Source organism: Thamnophis sirtalis, unplaced genomic scaffold (assembly GCF_051295495.1).
Source record: "Thamnophis sirtalis isolate CommonGarterSnake01/CBP01778 unplaced genomic scaffold, rThaSir2_p1.2 scaffold_4, whole genome shotgun sequence".
In the NCBI taxonomy this organism is placed as follows: domain Eukaryota; kingdom Metazoa; phylum Chordata; class Lepidosauria; order Squamata; family Natricidae; genus Thamnophis; species Thamnophis sirtalis.
This window is the reverse complement of record NW_028261384.1, coordinates 32,542,871-32,558,126: the sequence shown is the minus strand read 5'-3', so window position 1 is coordinate 32,558,126 and position 15,256 is coordinate 32,542,871. Positions and strand designations below refer to the sequence as shown.

At 43.3% G+C, this 15,256-nt stretch overlaps 1 protein-coding gene across 2 annotated transcripts; it reads right to left on the bottom strand.

The window, feature by feature from the left end:
* Positions 1–142: 142 nt before the first annotated feature.
* DLX6 (distal-less homeobox 6) lies at positions 143–6,036 on the bottom strand. Of its 2 annotated transcripts, XM_014055514.2 has the most exons (4): positions 5,893–6,036; positions 5,481–5,844; positions 3,041–3,234; positions 143–827 (listed from the first exon to the last, which is right to left on the bottom strand). In XM_014055514.2, the coding sequence occupies exons 1-4, from the start codon at positions 6,034–6,036 to the stop codon at positions 576–578; spliced, it is 954 nt and encodes a 317-aa protein (XP_013910989.1). In that variant the 3' UTR covers positions 143–575. The 2 variants fall into 2 exon arrangements, with proteins under 2 accessions (XP_013910989.1, XP_087567960.1); XM_087711834.1 differs by having other exon boundaries at positions 5,481–6,036.
* Positions 6,037–15,256: the final 9,220 nt, after the last annotated feature.

Sequence of the window (15,256 nt, the reverse complement as noted above, 5' to 3'; positions counted from 1 at the left end):
CCAGTTCCGACCAAGATTCATGATTGTGCTGGCCTGGGGGTGGGAGGGGGAGGTACAAAATATTCTTATTAAAAGCCAGATTTTCCCCCTCTCCTCAACCCCCACCCCCACCCTCCTCGTCCTCCCTGGATGGCATTTCCTTCTTCGTAAAGAAAAAAAAAGCACCTTCCCGCTATCCATTTTGTTTTGTTAATTTGGGTTTGGTGAATAAAAATAGGGTTTGTTAGCTTTTTTTTCATTCCACAGGATCTTTTTTTAAGTTGCTGTGCGGTGGACTACAGGGGAAAGGCTGCAATTGAGTTTTTTCTCTCTCTCTCTCTCTCTTTCTCTCTCTCTGACTTGTATTCCCAATAAGGCTTGGTGCCTTTGAATCCCCAACAAAATATCCCAAAGAGAGCATCTGACGTGGGTCGCAACGCAAATGGTTTCTCTCAGCTCAAGATCAATTGCTGAGGTTAAAGGCGAGGGGAAGGCAAAACCACCCCAGTCCGTCTTCCTTGCCACGCGCTCCCAATTCACCCCAAGACCCACGAGCTGGCCCCATCGGCCAAGCCCAGCGGTTGTTCTTGGACCGATCACATCATTTGTGGTCTCTGCATAGTGTCTTGATGTGGAGAGGAGTACCAGTGAGAATAGCCAGGCATGTAGCTGTTGGGAGGCATGTTGACTCCTTTGGCAGACGCTGAAACGTCCCAGACCGGAGGCAGACCTGGAGAACGCGGCGAGAGGGTAGCCGAGCCGGGCAGGGGATCAGTCTCGTGAGGGTTGCTGCCTTGCTTCAGCAGTTTCTTAAACTTGGAACGCTTATTCTGGAACCAGATTTTCACCTGCAATCAAAAGGCAGAAGTCACCGAAATGCCTGTAGAACAGCAGTTTAAGAGCAGCCAGGGGAGGGAAGAGGACAAAGGAAATTTCCTTTCTTCCCTCCCTTCTTTATATCTGGACCAATACAACCCAACTACCCTGAATCATAAAGTCCAATATCCTCCCCTCCCCTCCCCATCTTTCATTCTCGTTGTTGTAGTTACCTGCAACAAAGGAGCCTTAGGTAACCGAGTATTACATTTTATTTTACTGCATTTATTTTTAAGGGTCTTTTTCTTCTATGAGACCATTGCAGTGCACTCATTCGCTCTGCTTGCTTATTTTGTATACAGCCGTTGAAAGCATCTACGCAGGTACATAAGCTATAGGCGTGCACAGCTGTGATAGCCATCGGTCTACTATGCTGCATAATTAAAAACATGCAACACTCGTTTTGAATAAGAGAAGGAGAGAACGCTCAGGGTTGGGGTTTTTTTTTTTTTTTTTGTATTCCACAAAAGTGATTATCTACAATCTTGATTCGTATTTTAGTGGCTTCCCATCTCAAATCCCCATCCTCCAGCACCTGGAACTGCCCTTAGCAGACTTTTTCACCTGGACTGGTGCAGCTGGTTCTTCACTTACAGTGGGATGAGTGTGGAGTCCTAGAAACACATACTCAGCGGTTTCACTGGTCAGCTGGATCTACTCCTGAATAAATCTGCTTACGAAGGGGGTGCCACTTGGACTTGAAAGAGCCTTTAAGATCAAGCTCTAAAATGACTCTGGCAGCTGACTGGCTTCAGGGGGCCTAAATTGGCTTAAATCACAAATATGTCAGTATAGTTGGAAGTCCAGCTTGGCTTATAAAAAGAAAGTTACAGGAGAATCAAAAACAGCCCCTGTGCAGCAGGTCCTTTGGTGGTCAGCAGGAAAGAGCTAGAAAAAATGAGCCGATTTGAAGCTTAAGTGGTGATCGCTGGCTTGATTTGAGCGCTGTTTTAAAAAATCTAAGATATGGGATAAGGGAGGAACTAAAAAAGTTAGAGAGACTTCAAAAGAAGAATATAACACATGGACAAACCGCAAAGTGTGTGTCATTTCAAATGGGGTAGCTGTTGGAACTCCCAGGAGTAAAACTGACAATATCCCTCTTTTCTCTGATAATATTAATTTTCTAGTATATTTTAACCTGTATGACCGAATACAAGTTCCTGTTTTACCTGGTCGCAAAGTTCATGCTTATTACCTTAAGACATGGAATCTCAATTCTCTGAATTTAATTTTCTGTTTGACTTACATTCTTAACTGCAAGCCCTGAGCAGGTATGAGATTGATTCTCCCATCCTCCTGCCCAAAATGTAAATGCCACCAAAACTTTTATGTTTTAAATTGCAACTTTTTTTTTTTGCCATCCGGGAATACAATTAATTGCTATATTTCTCTCTCCCAAGTCAATAATACTCCATGTGTCATTCAGGCTTAAATTTGCAGAGAAACCAAGAACACATCAACCACATTTAACTGTAGCTTAACTTGTTCTAATTTTGTACACGCTTCCCTTTGATCCTCAGCCTCTATCAGCACCTTTTGTACATTTAGCCTAAGGGCACCCACTGGATTCTAGTTACTCATCCAGGATAATTTACTATTGAATATCACTAAAGTAGGTGTGTTTTATTTGGGCCCAGAGGCTCTCCAGCATATCCACTACCTTTCTACTATCTCAAACTAGGATGCAGAAACTGCTCTACTCTTCCTACATCTAATATTTCACACACACACACATATATATGAAGTATTATATATTTCTAAATATATATGCAGTATATATGTGTATATATATATTTCTAAATCACACTCTAAGTTTTCCATCTTAGTGAGCATTTTATAGTGGATATTTTGACTATAATAAAGTAGATAAACACCCACATTCTGAGCTGGTGGATATGCCTTTTTCTAAATACACTGTATGCCTTGATCAGAGGCAAATGAAAAGTAGAGAGATAGCTGCACTAGACCTGGATTTCCAAATATCTTATATACAGTTAACTGATAGATCATCAATACACTTTAGATCATGTTTGGTGGTCCACTTTTCTCCAGTTTCTATTCTTAGTCCAAGGAAATTATACATTTTAATATATATATATATCTCATTTCTACTACCACCATCATGTCAGTCCTGACCTCATCTCCTAAAGGTTGCCTAGACCTGGTCTTTCCTGGGAATTACCTGTGTCTGAGTAAGTCCTAATGAAGCCGCCAGCTCTGCTCTCTCTGGAAGTGCCAGGTATTGGGTCTGCTGGAAGCGGTGGTTTAATGCCTGCAGCTGCAGACTTGAGTAAATGGTTCGAGGTTTCCGGATCTTTTTCCCTTTCCCATTAAATCGAATCTCCCCATTTTCAATCACTGTGGTTTTTTGTTGATCTGCAATCAAAACGGAAAGTGCATTGGAAAGGAAGAGGGGCAGCTAAAGACACCTCATGCCTAGTTTAGGGTGCTGTTGTTCATGCTGGCCGGGGAGATTGATAGTATCTAGTGATAAAACTGCCCCAAGATCGTTGCTAAAACTGTATAAGCCTTAGGGTGAGGGCAGGTAGATAAGGCATCAAATGACCTTTTTAGTGGATTCACTTTTACCTGCAAAATGACCCTACCGACTTTCCTGGCATTTCTGCAGGCAAAAACTTATTACTTAATGATACTTAATAAAGTGCGTAGAGATTTTTCCCCTCAAGTAAATAAACACTAGTACTTGTGGGAATAATCCAGATGTCTTCATTCCAGGACAAATTCAAAAATTGCAACAGGAAAATAATTTTAACGAAACACCCATTTTAAATTAGTTTATAACTACTGTAGTTATCCAAATACCCCTCTAAACCACATCTTTTATTTTGAATTAGCATAAATAAACACATTATCTGAACATTTCCCTTTACATGGTTATCCTCATTTTATACCAACACAGGTTAATTTATTTCTCTCTCTGTGAATAAATTCAGAGAAATTGCCAGAACTGTTTGGACAGATAACCACAGTCAAATATATGAAGGAAACCTTTCATGTTGACACTGTTGCTGATTTAGTCACTTTTATTGGTTCGTTAAAATATTTATTAGAGATTAGCTGAGTGGAAAGATGGATAAAAATTCATATATAATTGGAAATTTTACAAGGTTTTACAAGGCTCAGGAAACATCCTCCCTCTGTTACAAGGGACTTAAGAGGACATTGAAGTCATTTGTGTCTGACACTGTCTAATCTTCCTTTTCCTTCCTTCCTTTTCCTTCCTTCCTTTTCCTTCCTTCACCTTCCTTCCTTCACCTTCCTTCCTTCCTTCCTTCCTTTTCCTTCCTTCCTTCCTTCCTTCCTTTTCCTTCCTTCCTTCTCCTTCCTTCCTTCTCCTTCCTTCCTTCCTTCCTTCCTTCCTTCCTTCCTTCCTTCCTTCCTTCCTTCCTTCCTTCCTTCCTTCCTTCCTTCCTTCCTTCCTTCCTTCCTTCCTTCCTTCCTTCCTTCCTTCCTTCCTTCCTTCCTTCCTTCCTTCCTTCCTTCCTTCCTTCCTTCCTTCCTTCCTTCCTTCCTTCCTTCCTGGAACTTCTGTGGTTTCTGTCTTTGGCTGAGGAGGAATTCGTTTTCATAGTGAGCCTGTCACTTTTGTGCCCATCATGTAGCAGAAGGCAAAGGGCCCACTGCTTTTTCTAAAATAATTCTGGGGTACAGGCCGCCGCGCAGAAAGGATACTGGTGGGCTAAATAAACATTCATTAAAAATAATAACAAAAGCCCAAACAACTTATAATTTTGAACTGCGGAAGGCCAGTCTGGTCCTAGCGAATGGTTTGTTAAGAAATACAACTTGCACCCCACAGTCCATCGGAAGCGTCCAAGTGCATGACAATGCTCGCAGAACCGGGGAGGGGGTGATCCGCATTCCCCTGAACCGGAATTCTGGTTCTCTTATAGCACTCGCGTGAATCTGAAGAACGTCAGGGAGCTGCCGATGCGACTCGCGCTGGTGTAAGAAAAGAAGTCAGGATAGTGGGAGGGGGAGCTGCAAATGGCACGCACATTAAGAATAGAGTAACTTCCACCGAACTGCTTGCGACTCTCTTCCCGGAGAAACAGGCTCCGGATCGGGCAGAGAAAATACCATTTCAAAGAGACCTACAGCGAGAAAGGGGGTGTAGGGAACCGGGCGTCGTCATCCACAAACGGTGGAATTAGACGTCAGGTCCTGTGCATTGCCTGGGTACTCACTTGTCAGGAAACGTGCATCGGAACGAAGAGCGAGTGAAAAGGAAGAGGCGAGACAAGATGCCAAAGAGACAAGGCAGAAGGAGACGCGTTGAAGGCCAGAAGAAAGCTGAGGGAAGGAATAGGGGAGCCGGGAAGAGGGAAGAATAGGAAGAAAGAGGAAAGGGACGGGGAAAATGACAAAAGGAAGGGAAGGAAGGAAGGAAGGAAGGAAGGAAGGAAGGAAGGAAGGAAGGAAGGAAAGAAGGAAGAAAGAAAGAAAGAAAGGGAAGGAAGGGAAGGAAGGGAAGCCAGGGAGGAAAGGAAAAGGAAGGAAGAAAATAATGGAAGGAAGAAAGGAAGGAAGGCCACACCGGGCAGGCGGCCGAGGCGCGGGAGGCCTTGGTTGAGATCCCCGCGCGCGTCAGTGTCACCCACCTGCGTCGTCTGGCCGCGTCTGGCTGCCCGTGCCGTTCCCGCTGCCGCTCCCGCCGCCGTTCCCGCCGCCGCCGCCGTGGTAGGACTGGAGGTAAGGGCTGTGCTGCGAATGGCTCACGTAGGGATAGGCAGCCGCGGCCGCGGCGGCAGCGGCGGCGAGCGAGCGGTGACTGTAGGAGTTGGCGCCGGCCGGGCCGGCCGCGTAAGGCGCGGCGTGGTGGTGGTGGTGGTGGTGGTGCGGATGCGGGTGCTGGTGGTGCGGGTGTGAATGCGAGGCCGGCGCCGCCGAGTGCAGGCAGTGGAGCGGGTAGTGGGCGCCCGCCATGGCCGCCGCCGGCGAGGTCTGCTGTTGCTGCTGCTGCTGCTGCTGCTGCTGCGCTGAGTGTGAGGAGCCGCCGGGCGCCTGTGCCACTGGAGGCGGCGGCGGCGGCGGCGGTTGAGGAGGCTGCTGAGGCGCCGGCGGCGGTGGCGGCTGCTGCTGCCCGAACTCCATGAAGGCAGATTTGGACGAGTCTTGCGCCTCCAGCCCGTCAGCCATCGTAGTCATGGTCATCATCCAAGTTGGGCAGCCAGCGACGAGCGCCTCTGCCCGGCTCGGCGCCCCCTTGCGCTCCCGCCACCTTCGAGGGAGCCTATTAGCCTGCGCCGGGCGGGAATTAGCGCCGGGGCTCGCTCGCTATATTCCCCCCCCCTTTCCCTCCTTTTTTCCTTTCTCTCTCTCTCCCCCCCCCTTTTCTGGCGAGTATGTGTGTGTGTGTGTGTGTCTGTGTGTATCTTGGGGGGGGGTTGAGGTGGGAGAAAGGAGAGAGCGTGCGAGAGCAATAGGGGGAGAGGGGCCTTGTTAACTGAGGGAGGGGCGGAGGGAGGCGTGCGCGAGGCGCTGGGGAGGGAGAGAAAGAAGGAGAAGGAGAGGAAGGGAAGCGAGGAAGGAGGGGGCAGGAAGAGAGGGACGCGCTGCCAAGTCCCTCTTTCCTAGGGCTTCCCCCCTCTCCTCTCTTGCCCTCAGCCAGCGACTTGGGGTTTCCCCCCCCCCCCTCTCTCTCTCTCCGTCGCCCTTGTTCTTTTCTGATTTGGGGGTCTGTTTCTACGCCCTTGAACCCGGGTCCCTCTGGGCTTAAAGCTGGTGGAGTTTAAGGCAGAGATTTCTTTTCTTTCTTCTGTTTTTTTTTTTTTTTAAAGGTGGATTTATTCTCTTAAAAGTTGAGCTTCAGCTTAGAGGCTTCAGACAAGAAAATGAGGGAGGGAAGACGGAATACAACACGCGCGCGCGCTCGAGCGCACACACCCTCCAAATAAATAAATAAATAAACGCCCAAGTCGAATGGTTTGTCTCCAAAGGGCAGCGCCTCCTCATTGGTCACTCAACCCCTGACGTCACCAAGCCCGGGCACTTCTACTGGCGTCTGCGCCAACCCACCTTCTGCACAACTTCAAAGCTTTGAGCCAGCTAGAAGCAGCCAGCCAGCCAGCCAGCCAACCAAGTCTGTGTGTGTGTGCGTACGCGCGTGCATGCGCGTATGTGGCTGTTTCACCGCACCACCACCGCAACAAAGCTATGTTCCCAAACAGCACTCTAGCCTAGAAAATCAGGTGCCTATTCAGTAAATATACCATGATTTGCCCTTCCATGCGTCTGCCTGAGTATGTCTATGTACAGGTACACTTCCATCCTGAAGGTATCACTCTGCCATTCCATTATACCTCACCTTATTCGTGTGCATTACAACCCGCAATAGCATAACACGTCCCTCCCAGAAGAAAAGCACAGTGACCCTTAATACGATTAATGTGGCCATTGCACCGTGGTAGCCCTAATTTTACACAAAATTGACAACGTGAAATGGGGTATATCCAGAACAAGTCGTCACAGGAAGCATTCAATAAAAAGGACCTCAAATGTTGGAGGAATCTCCTTCATCTGCACAATGGCGTTTATATTTAAGCGTCTTGATCCGGAGGCGAATCCTTAGAGATCTGCCAGTAATACATTTTCCCCCTATTGAAAACAGAAGCTCCTATAATACTTTCAAATATATGCAAATGAGACATGCGGTTAGTGGTTTGGCAAATCTTGATTGCAATATAAACTACCCGAGGAAAAGTGCCTTCGCCCTAAGTTTGCCTTTCGATTACAATTCCAGTTGATTTTATTTTATTGTCAACATTGTTAATGATAAAAATAGAGTCACTTCGCAGTTATTTTTACTTTCCGAAAGGAGGCAATTAGACTTCTAATCAGGAATACACACACAAAAAAGAGGGGGAAAATCTCCCATGATTAACTGCACTACTTTGTTCAAATTGCAGCTATAAAATTCAGAACAATTTGCCTGTAATGATTATGGACTGGGTTTATTTTGGGAGGTGAAATAAAAGTGGATATAGCATAAATTATCCTCTAATTATACACCAGTGTCGCCTCAATTATCCTCTTATCAAAATGGTTGTCTAACTGCCGCATTTAGTTTCAATTCTCTCCCATTTTTTCTATAAAAAGAATTTCATACCTTGTTATTATTAATCCATTTATTATTTGCAAGGAGATTTATAGCTGAACAGCCAGGTGGTATTGCCACATCTCTCGCAAAGATGGACTGGGGAAAGACATGAGCTGGGAACCGAGTCTTTACTGGATCTCTTGGCGATCTCTTTCGGGACAAGTCAGCCGTTTCCCCGGAGTTATTTTGTTCTCCTGTTTGGCTTTGTTTTAATCTGGCATCCATTAAAGCTAAAAGAATTAGGATCTTTGGCGATTTACAGACGAGCCAGGTAGGAAAATGGAGCATTGGAAAAAGTCAGAGAAAACCGAAGACTGGAGGAAAGCGGGGCTCTCAATATAGAATATTTTTGAAAAATGGAGAGGATGAGGAAAACTATTCAGATCAAGAAAATGCATGCTACCACTTTGTAGAGAGATTGGGTTTTTCCCCGCGTTATAAAGTGCAGCTTCCCCTTTTCTTCCCTCTCGTTCTCTTTTCTGGTCTTACATCTGGCTGAACACCGAAAGCAAGCTTTAAAAGAGCAGTATTTTTGCACTCTGGTTGTGTAAACAGGGATTGGTGTGAACTGTGGCTGGCAGACCAAGGTCTTGAATCGCTTGCAGGGCATTTTGTCCGCGGGACAAGCAAAGCGGTGTGTCTTTTTCAGAGTGTATGGATTCTCCCCCCCACCCTTTTTTTTTTCATCCATCCCACTGCTTTTCTTCCTCGCCTTTTAACTCCTCGAGCTTCTGGGGTCGGTTCAGTAACTCTGAATACAGCTCTGAGTGCCTTGCCTTGTCCTCGCCTTCTTTAACAAGGGATCCACTCTAACACGGAAAAGGGGGTAACTCGAGCCGTACCTTTACAAATCTAAAACAACTTTTAAAAACGCGCCTACTTATATAGGAGGGAAAAGCGTGAAAGTATAGGTGGGGGGGCGGGTTGCAGCGTGTTTTTTGGGGGGGGGACTTAAGTACCGTGTCTCCAAGAGTTTCCTAAGATATTTTATTTGTAGGGTGTAACTAGCGCACAGGTAGATTTGGCAGGTTTATTGCTTTATACCCTGAAGCTGCTTGTTAACAAAGATCAGGACAGCCGGGGCTGTGCAGGTGTCGAGAACTCGCTGCAGTTTCCACGCTTTGCATATAAGAACGTCCGCACGGAGCCAAAGGGGAATCGGCGGCCACTTAAGAAACAGGTCGACCTCACTCCTTTCCCCAGTTTCTAACGCAGCTTCTGACATTTTTTTTTTGGGGGGGGGGGACTTTGATCCCTACCGTCCTCTTACCCGGGAATAAATATTACCGAATTAGATGGCATTCCATTCCGAGGAATTAGACTCAGTTTTAAAATCAGGAATTAGATACCTGAGAATTATTGATAAGGGCGCTTCCATAGAAATAAATAGGAAAAATAATGTATATGGGTGACGGTGGTGGGAGAGGGTCACACTTGTGAGAACTGCCAGAGTTAAAAGCTGGCGAAATTAGTTTGCTATTAAGCCCTTCTGCTTCCTCGTTCTCCTCCTTTTCTTCTTTTCCCCTTCTTGTTCTTCTTCTCCATGAAATTCCATTGGGAACTATTTGCTATGTGGATTTGGAATTTATATGAAATGTATAATTTCTGTTACTTATTTATGCCTACTTACACACACATTTAAAAACAATCTGTTTTAAAGTATAACTCTCTCTGATATCTTGGTGCATGTCCCCGCATATTATCCACAATGCTATTTCAATTAAAGGTCCAAAATATTTTTGTATAAACTGCCAATGTGCCAGTTCCTTAAGATTTATTGAAGTGAACAGTTCTGTGTATTTAGAAGGCTTGTATACCTGTAATAAATAAAAACACCTGCCATTTAATTTATATATCTCATTCCCTGTAGTTGGGAAAGGATTGTAAAGATAGTACAAAGAAAAATTCACTAATGCACATCAGGTTTTGTAGTGAGATTAGTGTGAAGCTCTTAATGCTTCATGTTTTTCCCTTAACAGCTTTGTAAGATGACAGACCACAGACCTCATCCAACAAGATCAATATGGAAATTTTCATACCAAAATTTGTCTGCTGTAGATCGAACCTTTGTTTTCTAAATGTAAACCTATTTTCTAAATTATAAAACGGACCCCAATTCTATCTCTTGCTAAGCTATTTTTAAGTCTCCCTCATTTGAAGCATCAAACCCAGTCAAACAGCAGAAGTATTATGCTGCCAATTTCCATCAATTTAATTAGCCAAATCCATCTGATTGGGGCTCTTCGTTGGCTGGGGTTAATGACTTAAGTTGGAAAAATGTCATTGTTGGCAGTAAATATTAATTGAATTCATTTATTGTGGCACAGGAGTCCTTATCTTCCCTCTCTTTTTTAAATAACTATTTTATTGTACAATTTTTTTTTGTACATCACATTTCCAGTTTTTTAGTCCTTTTTGAATATACATAGTTTTATACACCCTGATTATAACCAATATTCTCCTAATCATACATTTATAGTCTCCTTTAAATACATAATGTAGTCATAGTGGTAGGCATTATTTTCATAATTGTACTATATCATTCTATATATCCTTTCCCCTCTCTCCTTCCTTCTCCTATCTTCCCCTCTCTTCCCCTGATTTAACCTCTTAGCTCATCCTCTTCATTTTCCTTACAAACCATGGTGGTAGACCCCCCCTCCCAGGTTCTGGACTTTCTGTCCATGCAATCTTTTTCGTACGAGGGGCCTTTCCCCCAGAGAGCCCTATCTAGGAAGAAACTTCAACTCACTTGTTATTTCTATGGAGGTGAAGCTCTTTTCATTTCTCTTAAAATGCAAGACTCCAGACTTTGATATGAATAGGTGAGATAAAAAGAGTGGGAAAAGCCCCATTTCCTCTAAGATAATCTCCTTCCATTTCTCTGCCTTAGGAAGAAACGCTGCTTCTCAACCCTTTGTTCCACCCTTCCTTCATTTTCTCCTTTCAGATCTAATAAACCTAAAGGGAGTAAAGCTAGTGGTGGCCTTGTAGCTATTTCTAAACCAGTGATTTGCAGTGTTTTTACAGCTATCCTTGTGGTGATGTAAAGCCTTTCTTCATTATTACTAAATCATTACGGTGAGAGAGCGGAAAGTTACTATAAACCACAAGTTAGTTGTGCAAAGAATCTTTTCAGGTGAAGAAAGTCCTTCCTGTCCCACTATATCCTTAGCATAGTAGTTTCCTTTGAAGTATGGGACTATATTGAAAATAAAACCCATGGAAATTAATTTTAGTGATTTCCAAACACAACCATACATTCTTTATGAAGATAAAAGTCCCATTCATGATTTTGTTAAATTCTTTCAAAGGCTATTAATTTCTTTGGGCCAGAAAGTTCTAAGTTTATGAGGAGGTCTCTCTTCGAACTATACGAGCCTTCATTTCAGTTAGTGAGACTAGGCTGTGAAGGTTTTTCTTTTAAAGTATTGTTCTTGTTTAAGAACTTAATTTAACAAGGTGAAATAGTAAGATGTAAACTACAAAGAATGACTGAAAGCCAATATTCCAAGCCTTCCTTCCTTCCTTTCCTGTCTTGCACATTGACTTTGGCCTCTCAGTACTTTTAGTTCAGCCACCTTAAATAATATAAGAAAAATATCTGAGTAGGAAGTTTATTTGCTAAGATGAACTTATTTGAAAGGCTAGTTAGGATGGAATTTTACTGTATAAAGTATTTTAATCTGAACGAATAACATATGCCCATTTTTTAGAAAATGTAATGATTTCAGATTTGATCAGATGGTCAAAATAACCTAATGGCTTCTCAAGTTTGAGAATTTGCAGTGATTTTTGGAAAGAGCAAAACACAATAAACCCTTCTCCTCAAGTTGCATTGTTGTATCAATAACAACTGTAACTATTAAGAATCTAGAGTGCACTATTATAAATTTTAATTGTAGAAGTCCTCTTAGCCTTTGATAGAGTCCAAGACTTAAAAATTTGGAAATAAGTTCTTTTACGATTCTAACAAGTGACTTTGGCACAAGCAAGAAGAAGCTTAGTTACTTATATCAGCTTCGAACACCAGGTTAATCATTTCATAACCCCTCTCCAAAATACTTTACAATTTTTGGGGTGGTGGTGGTAATTTATGCTTGCATGCTTATGTACTATCCTATATAACAGGAATGCCTGACAAGAGGTTCTTAAGCCCAGAGTCTAAAACCTTTTGACTCACTAAAGGACTACGAAGTGCTAGAGGGTGGGTGGGTGGGGTTTCTCTGCACTGCCTGGAAAGACTAGGATTGAACATTTTGCTCGCAAAGCACTATTGTACCACAAATCTAATGCCTTCCTATTTGGATGAGGTGAGTATCAAACTAGTGCATCTGTGAATGTGTAGATACAACTTCTATTTTAATGATGTGGAAAAATTACTCCCATACCTGGAGAGAAAATCCAGTTTAGTTTTCAGTTTAAATTTTGCTTCTTATCTTTGCTGCAAGTCTACATTCCTCTCCACGAACATGATTTATCCTTTTCATTTCATTGAAATGGCCTCAATTTACTCTGCCTTCCCTCAGATAAAATTCATTTACTGCTAGAATTAAGTTAATTAAAATGGAAGAGGTGGCTTTCTATCTACAGTTGCAAACCAGGGCCTTGTCTTGCTTTCTCAATTTTTCTTCCTAAGGTGATGCTTTTTCGTTTTTGCTGCAGCCAAATCTCCCATCAAGGCCAAAACTGTCCAGTTAGAACTGCGAAAAGTCTATTGTGGACAGATCACCACCGGTTGACTTACTTGTGCTTCAAATATTCAGGGGCAGAATAAAACAAGTCGAAATCATTAATCTAGTAGTCTAGTTTAATAGGAATCTGGCAAAATTTGATTACTGGGATTACTGCAGAGAATTTCCCACCTAGAGACCCCCACTAACACCTGGAATGTCAAACAAAGGTTGCCCCAATTGCCGGTGAAGAAAGGAACCCAATTTTATTTGCTTCATGTGAAGCATAAAACATCGAGGTGCAAAGTACTGTCCAGCAGATTTGAACCCTTGTCACAAAAGAGATGCCTGTGTGTGCTCTGTCCACGGTGTACATTTTTTCTTTTACAATTCCACTCTCCCCATCCCCTTAGTCCTTTAGCCATTGCAAACGGGGCCCTCAGATCCGACAGAGGAGGATGCGGGGTTCCAGTTGGGAGTTCTATTGGTTCCGATGCCCTGTGATGCCCTTGCTAGATGCGCGCAGATTTACGCTGATGCCTCTGTTTCCTCTTCTTCTTCTCCTCACCTACTCCGATTCTAATGGGGGGGGGAGATAATAGACTGAAGGGACAGAATACTGACAGCTCCCCAGCACTTGCAGAGAGGTGGACTTCAAATGTATAAGAACTTCCCAGTTTATAGTGGGATGACGGTTCCCAAACATTTCTGCTTTTGAAGGAAATCGGCTTGGCGGCCACCAGCCACCCATGCACCATTTAATGATTCCATGGATGTCAAGGGAGGTGCCGTTTCTTTAGGAGTCCATCTCAGATCCTATTTGCTAGAACAAAGGGGGAGATCATCTCTCTCCTTAAGCGCAACCCTCTTCGACAGAGTCCAGCATGTCGAGTCCAAAAACGGAACGCTCCTTCCCAAGGATTTTGCTGACTCCTTACATTCAGATAAGAGCACCATTCTAGTGATATTCATCCGGAGTGGATACAATTCAATCAGCTTCCAAATTACCTAAACGTTCCTCCGCGGTTGCCCAGAAACACGACTCATTACAAACGTTTTAATTTCCACGAGTAAAGCTTTAAGTGCGAATTTGGCAGAAAAACCAGTTCGACCAGACTTACTCTTCCTTTCGCCACCTTGGCGCCCTCCAGAGGAAGGGCTGCTGTAGCCCTTGCCCTCCCTGTCTAGCATCTCTGGAGGCTTTAAGTGAAGAAGTCGTAGGGACTGGGCGATACTGGAAAGTTATTCTCTACATTAATTGGAAGATACCAACAAGCTGCAAGCCAGACTGATTTTTTTTAATAGATATGCATTTATCACCGCCTTGTGTTATTATTTAAATATTAACTTTACTGCTAATACTTCAGTGGCGAACAGCTATTCCAAGGTTTGCATGTTCTTTTCTTTCTTTTTTTCGACTAGTTTCCGGGGTCTAATAATATCCACGATACTTTATCCATCGTAAACTTGTTCATTTGTAAAGTTTGCTGTCAGTTATTATGACCGAAACTGTTACCAGAAACTTTAGGAGAGGTTGATGGAGCTGCTTTAATAAGCTGGCCATATCTTAGAGGAAACTCTAGGGAGGCTCTGTGGTGTAAGCAGGTATACATTTGCACCTCGAATTTCATTTCTAGGATACCATTTGTTTCAAGGGAACTTTTCTGAGCTTCATCTCAGTTCTGTGACCGCCTCCCTGGCCTCCCCCAGCTGGCACGACCAATGAGAAGAGAAAGTAATTTTTGAAGTTCTGTGTGTCTTCAAAACAAAGTTGTTTTTTTCTTAGAAGGAAAATAACTCATTGCAATAAACTATCCTCAATCCGGTGCTATCCAGATATGTTCAGGCTACAGCTCCCTTTCTTAACCTTGTCGGTCAATAACCATAGTGATTGGGTAGGGAAGAAACAACACACGCGCGCGCGCGCGCGCGCACACACACACACACACTTCAAAGGGGGGCTAAAATGACCTCAAAAAGCTACAAATATTCATTTGTATCGAACTCCTTCTCTTTGCACTGCTTAGTCTGAGCCCATTTGCTTGATATTAATTCTAACTATGCATGAAAAATTGGATTTATAATATGTCTAAGTTACAGCTCTCTTCCATTTTCTTTTCTTGCCTCTCTGATCCAAAGTAGATAACATTTGGACACTTTCTTATTTTGAAGGGGGGGGGAGAAAACGAGTAGTGTAGAAATATTGGTTGGATAGTGTGGGTGTAAAATTGCCATTTGCCCTCACATTCATAGTACCAGTGAATTTTATATTGGGATTATATCAGGAGCCCTTTGATTTAACATTTTATGCCTAAATATAATGTACTATTTATTTATTACATTTTAAAAAATCCTACTTTTATTACCTTTACAAATAACTTAAGGCAATAAATATACATAATATTTCTTCCTCCTCCCATTTTCCACACAACAACCCTGTGAGGTGGATTAGGTTGGGCTGAGAAAGAATGACTGGCCCAAAATCACTCAACTGGCCTCCATGCTTAAGGTAAGTCTAGAGATCATAGTTTCCTGGTTTAGCAGCAGGTACCTGAAGGTATGATTTATTTACAGTGTATGGGATGGATAGAATATGTAGAACATT